Raw genomic sequence first — 14,779 nt, 5'->3', positions numbered from 1 at the left:
GGCGTCATATAGATTTATGAAGACTGAGATAAACTTCAGCTGTCACTATTATGGCACCTGTAGTGAAATTTCCACGTGCAAGTGCGAGCATAACACACCAGTCTACTTATTTGAAGACCTTCCCTTTACTGAGAGGACAGACACGGGCATTTTAAGAAAAAATGCTCCTTTGGGAATGCTTTTGCGTTTTCACTGATAAGCCTACACGCATATATGAGGTGCCTTAAAAAATCGTTATATAAACATCATCTCTGGGGCAGGTGCCGCCAGCCTCAGCACTTACTGAGCACTTGCTGTGTACAGGGCACAGCACTCCCTGAATGCGGCTAACCTTCCCTTAAAGGCTTTCACATTTCGCAGTTTGAAGAAGTTGTGGCAATCACGCCGATGGCCCGAATCAAGGCAGAGAGGCCAACAGTCTGAAAAATTACATAACTGCTGGGACAGGCAGTGCTTTTGCACAGATTGCCCAAATATTTTCTTTCTCCGTCGGCTCCCCCAAACCTTGGAGGCCAACAGACAACTTTGCTCCCCGGCCCTTCTCCCTCTTTTGTCTGCTCGTCAGACTCGTTTTCCACCTTTGTATCGCTCCTTTTAGACGTGAAAACAAACACGCGAACGGCCGGTTGGCAAGGAGACGGGGCACGAGGGGAAAGTGCAGCCTCCCGCCGCCCCACGCCGCCGCGCTCCGGGCGCCTGCGGAGCCGGCCCAAGCCCCCGGCCTGGGGCCGCCGGGTGCCCGCGAGGCTGCGCCCCGGCGGCGGGCGGGCGGCGGGCGCAGGGCCCGGCGGGCGGCGGCGGCCCGCGCCGAGTCCAGTCCGCGTTTTGCGAGTGCGCGCGAGTAATCAGAGAGAAGTGGATAATAGTTGCTCGGGCTCGCTCGGCTCCCTCTCAAGCCATGCTGGGCCCGATAGGCTCAGTCAGTCGTGTATTTACCCATATCCGGGGTAGAGAGGAAAAGAGAAAAGTTTCATTTAAACCTGAACTAAAAACTTTCACCATGAAATCACACAGCGGGAACAGGCCCAGACCGTAAGGCGTGCCTCCCGGTTCGGCTCCGGCGGGGCCTGCGGAGGGGGAGGGGGCTCGCTCGATTCCCGTCGGGGCGTGTGGATGCGCACAGGAGGGGCCGCTGACTAAAAAGTGGGTTTTATTGTCTCCCCCCGCCCCCCGCCCGGCCTGGCCACGCCGCGGCGATCATGGCCGCGCGGGCAGCAGCGGCGGCGGCGGCGGCGGCGCGGGCGCGGGCGGGCAGCGGCGAGCGGCGGGCGCCCCCCGGGCCGCGGCCGGCGCCCGGGGCCCGGGACCTGGAGGCGGGGGCGCGCGGCGCGGCGGCGGCGGCACCGGGACCCATGCTGGGGGGCGGCGGCGACGGCGGCGGCCTGAATAATGTGCACCACCACCCCCTGCACCCCCGTCACGAACTGAACATGGCCCATAACGCGAGCGCGGCGGCCGCCGCCGCCAGCACGAACAGCGCCAAGAGCGGCGGCTCCGAGGCGGCTCTCAAGGAGGGTGGAAGCGCCGCCGCGCTGTCCTCCTCCTCCTCCGCGGCGGCGGCGGCGTCCTCCTCTTCCTCCTCGTCGGGCCCGGGCTCGGTTATGGAGACGGGGCTGCTCCCCAACCACAAACTGAAAACCGTTGGCGAAGCCCCCGCCGCACCGCCCCACCAGCAGCACCACCACCACCACCATGCCCACCACCACCACCACCATGCCCACCACCTCCACCACCACCACCACGCACTACAGCAGCAGCTAAACCAGTTCCAGCAGCAGCAGCAGCAGCAGCAGCAGCAGCAGCAGCAGCAGCAGCAGCAGCAGCAACAGCAGCAGCAGCAGCAGCAGCAGCAGCAGCAGCAACAGCAGCAACATCCCATTTCCAACAACAACAGCCTCGGCGGCGCGGGCGGTGGCGCGGCTCAGCCGGGTCCCGACATGGAGCAGCCGCAACATGGAGGCGCCAAGGACAGTGCCGCGGGCAGCCAGGCCGACCCCCCGGGCCAGCCTCTGCTGAGCAAGCCCGGCGACGAGGACGACGCGCCGCCCAAGATGGGGGAGCCGGCGGGCGGCCGGTTCGAGCACCCGGGCCTGGGCGCCCTGGGCGCGCAGCAGCCGCCGGTCGCCGTGCCCGGGGGCGGCGGCGGCGGTGGCGGCGGCGGCAGCGGCCCGGCAGCCGTCTCGGAGTTTAATAATTACTATGGCAGCGCTGCCCCTGCTAGCGGCGGCCCCGGCGGCCGCACTGGGCCTTGCTTTGATCAACATGGCGGACAACAAAGCCCCGGGATGGGGATGATGCACTCCGCCTCTGCCGCCGCCGGAGCCCCCAACAGCATGGACCCCCTGCAGAACTCCCACGAAGGGTACCCCAACAGCCAGTACAACCATTATCCGGGCTACAGCAGGCCCAGCGCGGGCGGCGGCGGCGGCGGCGGCGGCGGCGGCGGCGGAGGAGGAGGAGGAGGAGGAGGAGGAGGAGGCAGCGGAGGAGGAGGAGGAGGAGGAGGAGCAGGAGCGGGAGCTGTGGCGGCGGCGGCCGCGGCGGCGGCGGCAGCAGCAGCAGGAGGCGGCGGCGGCGGCGGCGGCTATGGGGGCTCGTCCTCGGGGTACGGGGTGCTGAGCTCCCCCCGGCAGCAGGGCGGCGGCATGATGATGGGCCCCGGGGGCGGCGGGGCCGCGAGCCTCAGCAAGGCGGCCGCCGGCGCAGCGGCTGGGGGCTTCCAGCGCTTCGCCGGGCAGAACCAGCACCCGTCGGGGGCCACTCCGACCCTCAACCAGCTGCTCACCTCGCCCAGCCCCATGATGAGGAGCTACGGCGGCAGCTACCCCGACTACAGCAGCCCCAGCGCGCCACCGCCGCCGCCGCCGTCGCAGCCCCAGTCCCAGGCGGCGGCGGCGGGGGCGGCGGCGGGCGGCCAGCAGGCGGCCGCGGGCATGGGCTTGGGCAAGGACATGGGCGCCCAGTACGCCGCTGCCAGCCCGGCCTGGGCGGCCGCGCAACAAAGAAGCCACCCGGCGATGAGCCCCGGCACCCCCGGCCCGACCATGGGCAGATCCCAGGTAACCCCCGCGCCGGCCGGGCCTGCTTCCGCCGCGGCGGCCTCGCCGCGCGCCTCGAGCCCTAGTTTCTTTCTTTCCGCGTACTTTTTCTGCGTCTCGTGCTGGGGGGGAGGCGGGGGCGAGGCGCCCAAAGCCATTTTAACTCGCGGCTGCCTCCCTCGGAGGCTGGGGAGCGGGGGGCGTCCGACTGCGCGGCTCGGGGGCCTGGGGAAGAGGGTCGCGCCGAGGGCCGGGACGCGCGCTGGGATGGCCGGCCGCCGAACACCCCCGCCTCGCCACCCCACCCCGGGCTCGGAGCCGCGCGTCCGGAGCCGGGGACTGCGCCTCGGGCGAGCGGTGTGGGCGCCGGGGACGGCTCGGGCGGCTTTTGTAACCGAATCGGCGCTCCCGGCCGGTGCGGTCTGGGGAGGGATATTGACCCGGTCTTCTCGGTTAGCGCCAACAATAAGCCTTAACTGGGAAAAGAATGAGGAACTTTGTCCTACCTCCTACCACACCGCGTTCCCTCTTAGCCTGCAAGGTGAAGGCAGGAAAAATAGGTTAGCTTTGTGGCAACCGAGTGTGTTTTTCGTAGTTCTTCCCCGGCTATTCAGACATAGTCGATGCGAGCTTTGGGTTGGAATGCTTCGTAGCAAAAAGAATACCCCCATTTCCAACGACGTGGAGGTAAAATATCCTAAAAGAAATCGATTCATTCCTGGGAATAGCCAGGAAATCCATTATTTGGCTTGCAGGCTGCTCGAAAGGAGTCACCTTCAGCAGATAGGCTATGTTAAAGGGACGCATTCCGGTTAAATTGAACTTATTTTGATCATGGATCAGGCATACATTTTATTCAGCAAATCCAGGAAAACAGCAGACCAGTGAAAATTGATCTTTTTGGGTCGGATTTATTTGAATTTTCTTGAATTTGCTGTCACCCAGGTCCTACAGCGTTATTAGGAAGTGTCCTGCACTCTTGCTGTTTCTTGCTCGTAGGCTGAGCCTAAAGACTGACTTGATCTCCTTTGCAAGGTTTGGAATTTGAATTGTGGAGGTAAACTGGCTGTAATAGTCTCCAGACAGCTGCCTCTGAGTTGACATCTAATCTGCCATCTGATTGGCTCCCCTCTCACCATTGGGCATTTAGCACTGCTGATGTAAATAGAAGTGCTGAGCAGTACAGTCACAAAAATTCTTGCCACAAATAATAACTGAGCTCTATTACAAGCAGATGTAAGGTTGAATATTATTTAAAGCTTAAGTTATTATGAATCATGGTTATTAATAAGAGGATTAAATACTAAAAACGTTATGCTGGTGTCCAGTACACTGGGCATTTACAAAATCAGATCTTTGGCAATCCTAACGTGGACATGCATCTATCACGGATTTGGAATGTAGGATGAGGATATGGCAATTGAAAAATAATTAAGCCAAGAATTTTTACCAGTTTTTGGATTTGTAAAGCTTTTGTGAAAGGCCCTTTACAGATTAAACTGTGCAAGAAATGAATTGTCAGCCCACATAGTTTAAAATTAAAAATTATGGCGTTCAAATTTTCCAGGTTCTGAGATGCAACAGTTCTTCCAGTGATACTTAATGAGCTTTATAACAAGATTAAAGCTGTATTTCTAGTAATGTGTGTTTTAACAAATCTCATTGTTTTAAGATGTTTGTGAATGAGGAATTTTAGTTAAATTGATGTAAAGGTTAAAAATCACAAAGTGAGGAAACTAATTTTGTATACAACAGTGAGGGAAAAATGGATAGTCTTGTGAAATACTAAAAATTATTTTACGTTTGCTTCTGGTTTGGAAATATAGAAATGCTCTGGGATTTTTTTTTTTTTTCTCTTTTTGATTATTTTGTTCGGTTTGGTGATGTGAGCCTCATTTGAAGTGCTTACACAGGTATTAGGGAAGCTATCACATGCAAGCTGTGCTGGGTGTGTTTTTCCCAACTAATCTTTCTCTCAGACATCTTAAATGCTGTGAAAGTTTTTAAAATTCTAATTTGTTAGGAATTAACAGTGGTTGTAATACATGTTTTTACTCAGCTTATTTATTTTAGGAAGGTATATTTTAATAACAACCGTATCTTAGAGGAGAGACATGTCAGACTGAATACAGGACTGAATTTAACAAGATAATCATGTAAATCCCCAGCTGAGGACATTAGAGTCCACTACTTTTAAATCTTTAGTTACTGGAGTTTTACTTTTAATGAAAATATATTTCTCTACTCTTGATAGAAAATTTGTGACATCAATTTTTATCTTTGATTCACACAAGTAACACAGAGAAGCCTTGTGTAAATAAACCCATGTAATTAATTTTAAAAACATTTACTTTGTCAGCTTTCTTTTAAAGGGATAGTTGAAAATTCCCGTCTTTGTAAACTAGAACGGAAGGATAATAGAGGCAAATGTATTATGTAGGTCCTTGTTACTTTACAGTATTATTTCTTAATGGTACCAATCATTTTAAGTATTTTGTTTTCTTGGAATGAGAGTGAATCCATTATGTCCTCAGTGTGACCCTTGGGAATAGGTTTTTTATTTTTGAAGGGGAAGAAAAATGCTGGGCATATGACCTAGATTCACAGATTTCTTTTAGGTACTTTGCCGTGTAACGTGTGGAATGTCTTTTTTATATTTTTCCTTTTTGGAAGGCTAGTTTTTATTTAGTATTTGTTAGGATAATTATGATAAGAGATAGTTATTTGTCCAAAATATTAAATTACTATGTAATTATAGGCCATAAAATACTGTTAAATCACGTTGTTAAATGATGAAATTTTCTTGTGGCTTTAGCACATTTAGTTTCATTTTTGATTTTAGGAATGGTTTATATTGGGTGGCAAATGTATTTATATTGGAAATAAAATATATGTGTATATTGTATTGAGGGGTCTTTTTTAAAAGTGAAATAAGCCATTTTATGATACAGTTTGTTACTGGGTTTTTGTAAGATAAGGGAGGTAGAGCAGTCTCAAATGGAGTACTGAGGTCTACTCACGGAGCCTAGATTTTATAATGTCTGCATTTGTGCTCAATTTCATTTATTTTATTTTAGCCTTAGTTTTATAGAATATAATACAATATAATTTTAAAAAAAGCCTTATTTACCATTAAAAGAAGCGACTAAGCTGGCTTACAAAGCAGGAAGTTACAGACTGGTTCCTGATTACCTTAAAATTTGTATAAGATACATTATAGCATAACATCATTCCCCACTTCCCCTCCCAATGAAATTTTAGCTTATCTGATGTTGTAAATCTTGTAAAGAAATTATTGTGCCCTAAGTTGATATATTTGCTGAGATATAGCTGGCTGGCTGGCTGCTCTGTCGTCAGAGAAGGTAGAATTGGCAACTGTGATTATAGAAAAGGCCTATCATTAAAAAAAAAAAATAACAAAAATATTTAAGAGTTTTCTGTTTTCCTAGGTTACCTGGAATGAAATTACACATGGGTTAATTTTTTTTTTTTTTTTTTTTTGGGCATATCCTCATTTCTGTGTACTTACTTTTGACATTTTCTTTTCTTTTTCCTTCTTTTTTTTAAGTAACTACTCTTTAAGACAGTTATCACTTAAATTTATGTTTCTATTAATACAAAATTGTTAAGTATGTTCTAGGAAACATCATATTCTTACCTTGGGTCTGTAGTGAGAAACCTTAATTCCTCTTTTATCTTTGGTTTTGCTTTTTATCTATATTTAGGAATGAATTTTTGTTAGGGCTTTTCCTACTTGTTTCATTTTTCCCCAGCATCATATTGTATCAGAACTATCACAAGTGTGTTGTGGAGATGGAAATAATCCAAGTCAACCTTAGACACTTACACTAATGTACTTTTCCTCTAAATAGCATGTTCTTTCATTAGGATTGACAGAATAACATCTTCACTCTGGTATGAAAATAGTATTAATTCTGGTTTGAGGACCAGTTCTGAAAATGTAAGACCATGTGGAGGAAGATTCATAAATTTGGTAGTTTTATCAGACACATATTTAAAGAAAACAGGTGTAAGAGAATGGGGTCAAATTTAAGTTCTATTTCTTATTCATGGACTTTATCACTTTATAATTTGGGGCACAGTGTAGCTTAAATGGCTTCAGTAGGATAGATACCAACATGACAGGCAAACTGAAAAGATGATCATTTCGTTTATTTATACCCTGTTCTTTCCTAGGAAGAGAGTAGTTTGATTTAAAATTTGTTGAGGGGGGGTCCTCAGAAATTATATTTATTTTGAAGACTGATTTGGACATGTAAATTTTGGCTGTATTGTATTGGGAACTGTATAAGCATTTGCCCAGTGCCCTAAATTTGGAGGTTTTTCTCATTACAAGAATGGCACTGCTCAGTTAAAGGATCTGTGTACTTTGATCCATCACTGAGGAAAAGGAACTAATAATTCACTTGTGTCACTTTCATTTTGGCCTGTGTGTAGATTTGTAAATTTGAGGGTTATATTTATATTTGAAAGAGCTGTTGTGTATCACTTAAGACAACAAATTTATGGGGCCTCACAAGGAATGTTAATAAAACTCAAATTCCTTTTTTTTTTTTTTACAGTAATTAGATTTTCAAAATGGTTGTTAAAAATGTTTTATGACATTTTATAATACTATTTATACTTACGGGCCACTTCCACATCTAGGCCTCTTTGGAATGGGATAGGTATTGGTCTCCGGCCTTTTCCAAGGTGTTCTTTCTTCATCTGGAGATTCGTGCAGACTCTGTCTGATTCTCTGTAGAGCCATGTATTCACTGTGTGTGTGTGTGTGTGTGTGTGTGTGTGTGTGTGTACATGTGTGCGTGCGTGCGTGTGTGCTGGAGGCCGAGGCATCCCTATTTGAGTTCTCCGTGTTTCTGAGGGGTCAAGTAAGAACCAGGTACAACTGCTTATCCCCCAAGGATATATATCATATATCATAGATGTAGAACTATCACGTAATATTGCTTTTCACAGTTTGGAGGTTATTTTATACAAGACTAAGTGGCTCTTTTTGGCTTAATTGGGTGATAGAATTAATTTTGATCTAAAAACTTGGAATATGTTAGTGACTTTTTCTTTTAGAATTTTGGTGGAAAGAAAATGATACAGGTATTGGTACTGAGGTATCCTTAAGTATCCCCTTTTTTTGCCTTAGGCTAACCTAGGAATGAATGGAATTGTTGGTATATGCACACTGGAGTTTTAACCTAAACAGTTCACCCTAATTGAGTGACTGAGTGACTTTATCAGAGTAAAATATGGGCTTCCACAGTAAGTTTTCAGCAAACATGTTCTGTTTTCAAAGGCTTTAACTTGGAGTAATTCTAAGAAAACGATTTCCCTAGATTTACTTATTTGAATAGGATCCAATAGGCAGTTTTCAAACCCACTTCTGAATGGATCAGTGCCAAGAATATTAGAAGGCTACTGAGTTTGACAGATGAACTAATGATGAAATTAATTTGTTCCTTGAATGATATTTATTGCTCGGAAAAAGACCAAAGCTCTAAAATCTCAAGCATATCCGGTTTACCAATAGACACTCTTATTTTAGGTAGGTGGCAGCAGAACCTGGACGAGATCTGTCAGAGCAGGCAGTTCCTTTGAATTGAACGAGATGCAGCTTCTCCTCACCATCTTGGAAGCTCTTCTCAGCATCTTGTTTGGGCCTTGATGATAGGTGAAACTTGAGAATCAGACATTACTTATTAGGTGACTCTGGAAGGGAAGCCATATTTGATGAAATCCGGAAGAAAAACCTAGACCACATTTTTAAAAATATGGGAGGCCAAAAGAATTACATATGCTTTTTAAAAATTATGATAACATATACGTAACATAAAATTTACCGCTTAAACCATTTTTAGGTGTATTGTCATTGCCGTGAAGTCCACTCATGCTGATGTGCAGCCATCACCCCATCCATTTCTAGAACTTTTCATCTTCCCAACCGAAATAAAAAGTTTCTTCATGTCAGACCTTCATATTGTTAGTTATTAACGTGTATTGCAAGCAAAATAATCTTTCTAGAGCCAGCTCTTGCTGCTTCATAGTTTGGTGGTAAACCCTTCCTCAGATGTTCCCTCGCAGCACTCATGCTGTGTGTGTGTGTGTGTGTGTGTGTGTTTACGCCACTACTTCCTTCCACTTCTAACTTGGGGGTGATGTTCTTCCCAGGTTTGGTCTGTTTGGAAATGTGTTTTGTGTAGGTTAGTTGTTTCACTGTCAGGTCATTAAAAGTTTAAAAGCAGCTTTCTGAAGACTTTCTGTTTAAAGGTTTGGAATACTTTGTTGAGAGAAATGTGGTACTTGGTTAGATAATAAGATATGAAAATGAACTGTTAGCATGAGCATTTCCCCCCTTTGCTGCTCTCATCTTTTGCGTGTTAGCCTCTTTTCAGCACTGGTTTTATCTTTCTAATATTAGTGGAAATCATTTACAATGTTAATTTTCTTCCAGTTTTGTGTTAAGTTTTGGGCCATCCCAGTTCCCCAAGCCTGAGCAAACATCCATGTGATGCTGTGTCTTTTTTCATAGTGTTCTGGGCCCCAAATTTGTGCTCCCCCTTATGTTTTTAATTAGTAGTCCTCTGCAAAATTGCAGAAATTCTTTGTATGTGGAAAAATTCCTAAATTAAAATGATCGGTCTTTTAATTAAATTTAGAGGCAGCTGCAAAGGGATGCTTCTTGGATTCTGGCTAGTCTTAGAAACAGGCTCTTCTGTATGTAAAATTTGGAATTGTGTTTTAGCGGCCATTGCTGTTGCTGTGTAGTTAGATCTTTAGACGATCAGTTGTGTACCTTAACACTAAAGTCCACAGAGGACACAGAAATTGAACTGTGATTTAAGGAAGCAACAGTGATCTCTTAACGGGGTAAGGGTTTAGCATTTGTGTATGCTCTGAGGTGTAGGCTAGATAAGTATCTGCTCTGGGTAATCAGTTGGCAAATGTTCATTGAACACCCATTTTTGTCATCAGCCCTGTGCCGGCCGCTGCCAGTGGCTGGGGTCTGGGGACTGCTGCTGCCGCTTCTGTGCGCAGTGGAGGGAGACATGCTGCCGCACCCGGCTCTCCCTGAACCTGGGTTTGGCATGTTGGGCATTGTTGACTTAGAACTGGCTCATTTAAACAAAGTGCAGATCGCGGCCATGTGGGTCAGCGGTCTGTCGGCCTGCTTTTTGGGTGGGAGAGAGTGGATTTTGGCAAAACAAATAATTGTAGATTGTTGTGATATGGTTGATGTCAGCTAGTGACTCTTTTCCCTGTCTACCAATCAATTACAGGCTTAGTGCCACAGCAAAATGAAGATCCCACTACAAAGAATAATAGCTAAAAGAAGAAAAATATAATCACTTTGAAATTTATATAGAATGGTCCTTTTTCTTTTTCTCAGTTTTCTATATTACATAGGCTCTTGGAGAAAAGTTAAAACAGTCTGCTCAGATTTAGGAAGATACTTGGATTGCTGGAGTATTTTTGGTAACTGTTTAGATAATGTATGCTGGCTGAGGAGTAAATTCAGCTACTGCTTCTGGGTCCTGAAATAAACCTTTCAGAAAGCGAGGCATTGATGATTAGTGGAGGCTGTTCCAGAATTCTTAGTATCTCCTGTTTCTTTTTGTGCTGAGCATCTTAGAAGTTGAACCACTCACTGTACTTCATAATAGCCTTATTTTGAAATAACTGGTAATTCTAAAAATTGTGTAGAATGTGGCATCTAATTTCTGAAAATTTAAGAAGCAAATTTTAAGATCCCGAGACCATATATTTATATATATCAAGCTCTAACCTCGTTTTAATATCCTTTAAATTTTCTGCTTTCAGTATGTAATTTTTATAATAAATTCACTTTACCCAATGAATTATAAATGACCTTGGAAATAGAAATGTAAAACATTGCTACTGCTGAACAAGAATCTGTCTGAAGAAGCAGGCATATTTCTAAGGGAGCTGGCATGTTTGTTGTATATTAGTTTATTTCTGTGATTATGAGGATTTATGAGAGAATGTGAATATATTACAAGGCATCCTGACGTAATGGAAAGATCGCGGGCTTTGAGTTGGTAAGACTTTGATTCACTTGTAGGCTTGAGTGCCCATTTTCTCTGAGATGCGGCCGAGGCTCAGTTTCCTGACATGAAATTTTGCCCGCTGAGCAGAGCTGTCACGGAGTTCATGCCTGCGCCATCGTTACGTGGTCTTTTCCCTCCAGTCTTCGCAGGGTTTCGTGAACCCCGAGTTCCTGTTCTCTGCCCGGCCTTGCTGCGCTTCAGGGTGTGGTCGCAGATAAGCCCCTGCCTCCATCAATTCCGCGACCCCAGTCCCTCCCAGCTGCAAAATCCTCTGCTGCTTTGAATTTTAAAAAATACAGTGCCTAATCAGCTATGCACCGCTGAACATCTTAATAAACTATACTAGATCCTGGACATGTTCAGAGAATATAAACTGAGGCCGATGCAAATACACAGATTTTGTGGATACCACCGCACTGTCCCTCCCAAAATGTAGTTTTGTACAGATTGGGACTCTGTATGAATTGGTTTTGGTTGCATGAATTGGTTTTGGTTGACCAGTGGAGCCCATGGCGGACCGATGTCATTGAGTCTGAGCTGCTGCCTCACAGTGTCCCATCCTTAATATTAATCAGTAAATTCTGAGAATTATTCCTTTCTGATACTTTTTAGACCGTTCCACTTTCATGATCTACCCAAATGACTAGCTTTTTAGGGGAAGTACTTTTTGCAAAGGAACAAATTTCAAAAAATTAAAACTAGGCTTTGGGATTCTGAGGGGTGGACTTTGGTCTCTGATTTCATGGTTAAGTAACTTACTTCTGCATCTGTTTCAACTTCACTGAATATGTGAGTCACACTTGGTCCTTAGCAAGATTATAATTTACATATCAGGGAGGCTTAGGGTTGCTGTGCAGTAGTCAAAGCTGCAGATGTCAAAGCTGAGCATGCCCAGGGCCTATCTCAAATATGTAGGTAGAGAGGAACAGGGTTTTTTTTTTTGTTGTTTTTTTCCTTCCTCTTGTTAATGCTGAGATTTATAAAAGTATCAGGGACAAAATTTAATTCTATTATGAGCAAATACTTACTCTGAGCACCACTTGATGCTTAAGATACAAAGAGTAAATATAACATATGATCCATAATTTTCCCTGGTGAATTATCATAGACTCCTGGAGTTTTACAAAGTGGAAATTAAAATGAATGGCTACATTATTCTCCTGCAGTTCTGTGCAAAAAGACTATATCCCTCAAAGTGCATCATCTAAGAACTGTTTGAAGAGTAGTTGATAATGTATCCAAACTGAAAATTTTCTTATGAATATATTATACATCTCCAACAACAGTTTCAAGGTAATCTGTTCAGTTAGTGTTTCATGGTCTTATGTGGAAGGTTACTGTGCTTGCAGATTGTTCTTAGGTGCTGTGACATTGATAAGAAGGTGATCTTAATTTGGATTTTGTTTTGGGTATCCTATGGGGATTTTTCAGCTAAAGCAATGACTTTATAGTGTCATTAGCATGAAGGATTTAGAATTCAGTTCATTTGGGGCGCTGGGTATCTCAGTCGTTAAGCATATGCCTTTGGTTCAGGTCATGATCCCGGGGTCCTGGGATCAAGTTGTGCATCAGGCTCCTTGCTCAGTGGGGAGCCTGCTTCTCCCTCTCCTCCCGCCCATGCTTTCTGTCTCACACACACACACTCTCTCTCTCAAATAAATAAATAAAATCTTGTAAAAAAAAAAAATAAAAGAATTATGTTCATTACCTTCACTGTATTGAACAATCTCCTCCTGTGTGTTAGGGCTTTAGGGGTATAGCAGGAACCAAGGCATCAGGCAGATGTTTGTGGAGAGCCTACTGTGCGCCTCGTATTGTGGTGGATGATGAATTCCTCCATGACAAGGACATGGACCTTGATGGATTGACAGTGCAGTGACTAAGGACTGGTAAATGTGCTACACAGTACAGTGTTACTGGTTCAGTGGGGGAAGTCCTGGTGTTAGTGGGACATCCCGCAGAGATGAGCTCGAGGTCGGGGGAGAAGTAAGAAGGCTCTGCGCACCAACTAAGGTTGAACAAGCTGAGACCTGGTTAATGAGCAGATGTTAACTGAGTTAACCAAGTGAGGAGGCCTGGAGATGGAAGCAGGGAGGGGCAAAGGCAGGAACCAGCAGGTTACAGAACCTGGAAGACTGGACGTTGACTACCTGTGTGACCTTGGGCAAGTGACTGCACCTGCCTGAGGTTCGAAGTTCCTTTTTGTCCAAAGAGATCCGAGAGAAGACTTAACCCATGGAATTGTTTCAGGAAGTACACTTGATAGAGTGCTGACGTACTTACTACCTGGCAAGGAAGGGGCTGTTTTAAAAAAGTAACAACAGATTGTATTTTGTCTTGGGCAAGGAATGAAGATGAGTTAGATGTGGTTCTGTATTAGGTAATTTAACAAGTTAATTTAACAGCCTGTTATTCTTTCCTCTTGGAACAAATGGGTTAACATTTGAAGGTTATTTCTAGTCCAGACCGTTTCAGTTCTTGATTGCCTGATGTGTCTGTACCTTGCCAGGTGTTTAGGGAAAGTGAGTGATGGGGCAGTTGACGACATTTTAGAAAATTTCATTTTAGAAAAATGTCTACTGTCATTTGCTAGTCTGTTTACAGTCATATTTTTTTTAACTGGTAAGGAAAAATAAATTCAGATCGATAATAGGGGTGTTTAATTTCACCATCATCAACATTTAGTGACCTTGGTATAGGGGCAATTTACCAGATAAAAAGATATCCAGGGAATCTTTGAAAATCGTTACACATTGCGTTGTTCATTGGTCAGTATAGAGGAATATCCTTATATTACGCAGTGAATATTGGCGATTGCAATAAATAAGATAGTTTGTGGAATATTTTTATTTTACCTACTATCCCATTTAATTAGAAACATGGATTGAATAACTCTGGCCTCATGAGCAATTCAAATTTTGAATCAAAGGAAATTCGCAGTAGGCAGACAACTTGCAAATTGGTGAAATGGATCTTTTGCTTTTAATTAATTTTCTCCATGTGTTAAAGAAATAGTTTATTAACTGCTGAAAATTTTAAAAAATTGTAGTCACATTTGTTATGATTTTGTTGGGTTTGAAAGTCTTCCCTTTCCCGACTCTTGTTGCCAGCCCTTTTCATTTTCATTTGAGCAGAGAGAATGCTCAGGAAGGTGCATGTTACAGCAGGCAGGAATGTGCTTTGTGAGTCTTGGTTTCTCCCCTTGGTATACGTTATGTGTGGTAAGACTTGGTTTTCCCTCCTCCACTGAGACGTTTGTCAGAAGTACGAACACTTTAAAGCAGTAGCGTTTTACTTTTATTCAGCAATTAATTAGTGAAGATAGAACGTGAAAAGCAATTTTGTGTTTTGTCTTTTATTGTGCATTAAGTTCCTATAGTTTTCCGTATTGCTTTCCATATTAACGAGGAGGGAGAGAAGAATGGAGGAGAAGATGAATTTTATTTAAGACAGTTACGTTCGGGTAACTTAAAGGAATGTGCTTTTTTAGTCTATAACTACCCTTTCCTGGTGTTTCATGGTTCTCTGAAGAAGTAATGCAAAGAAGTTGTAATCAGCTGTTAAGATATTTAAGCCAACTGGTTGTCAATATGTTGAAGTCTTATTCTTGGTGCGTCTAGAAACTTCATATAAATGAATTTTATGAAGAAGGAGGTGTAC

The 14,779-nt window shown here is 44.8% G+C and overlaps 1 protein-coding gene across 19 annotated transcripts in view; it reads left to right on the top strand.

Annotated features, from left to right (window-relative positions):
* The first annotated feature begins 771 nt into the window (after positions 1-771).
* The window catches only part of ARID1B (AT-rich interaction domain 1B), a 436,238-nt gene continuing 422,230 nt past the window's right edge, over positions 772-14,779 (top strand). For all 19 annotated transcript variants that reach the window (XM_082729553.1, XM_082729546.1, XM_082729550.1 and 16 more), the window contains exon 1: positions 772-3,059. In XM_082729553.1, coding sequence (XP_082585679.1) covers positions 1,200-3,059 — 1,860 coding nt within the window. In that variant the 5' untranslated portion in view covers positions 772-1,199. The remainder of the gene's footprint in view (positions 3,060-14,779) is intronic.

This window comes from Mustela nivalis, assembly GCF_964662115.1.
Source record: "Mustela nivalis genome assembly, chromosome: 5".
Taxonomy (NCBI): Eukaryota; Metazoa; Chordata; class Mammalia; order Carnivora; family Mustelidae; genus Mustela; species Mustela nivalis.
Note: the sequence above shows the minus strand (reverse complement) of the source record. Positions and strands in the feature narration are given on the sequence as shown.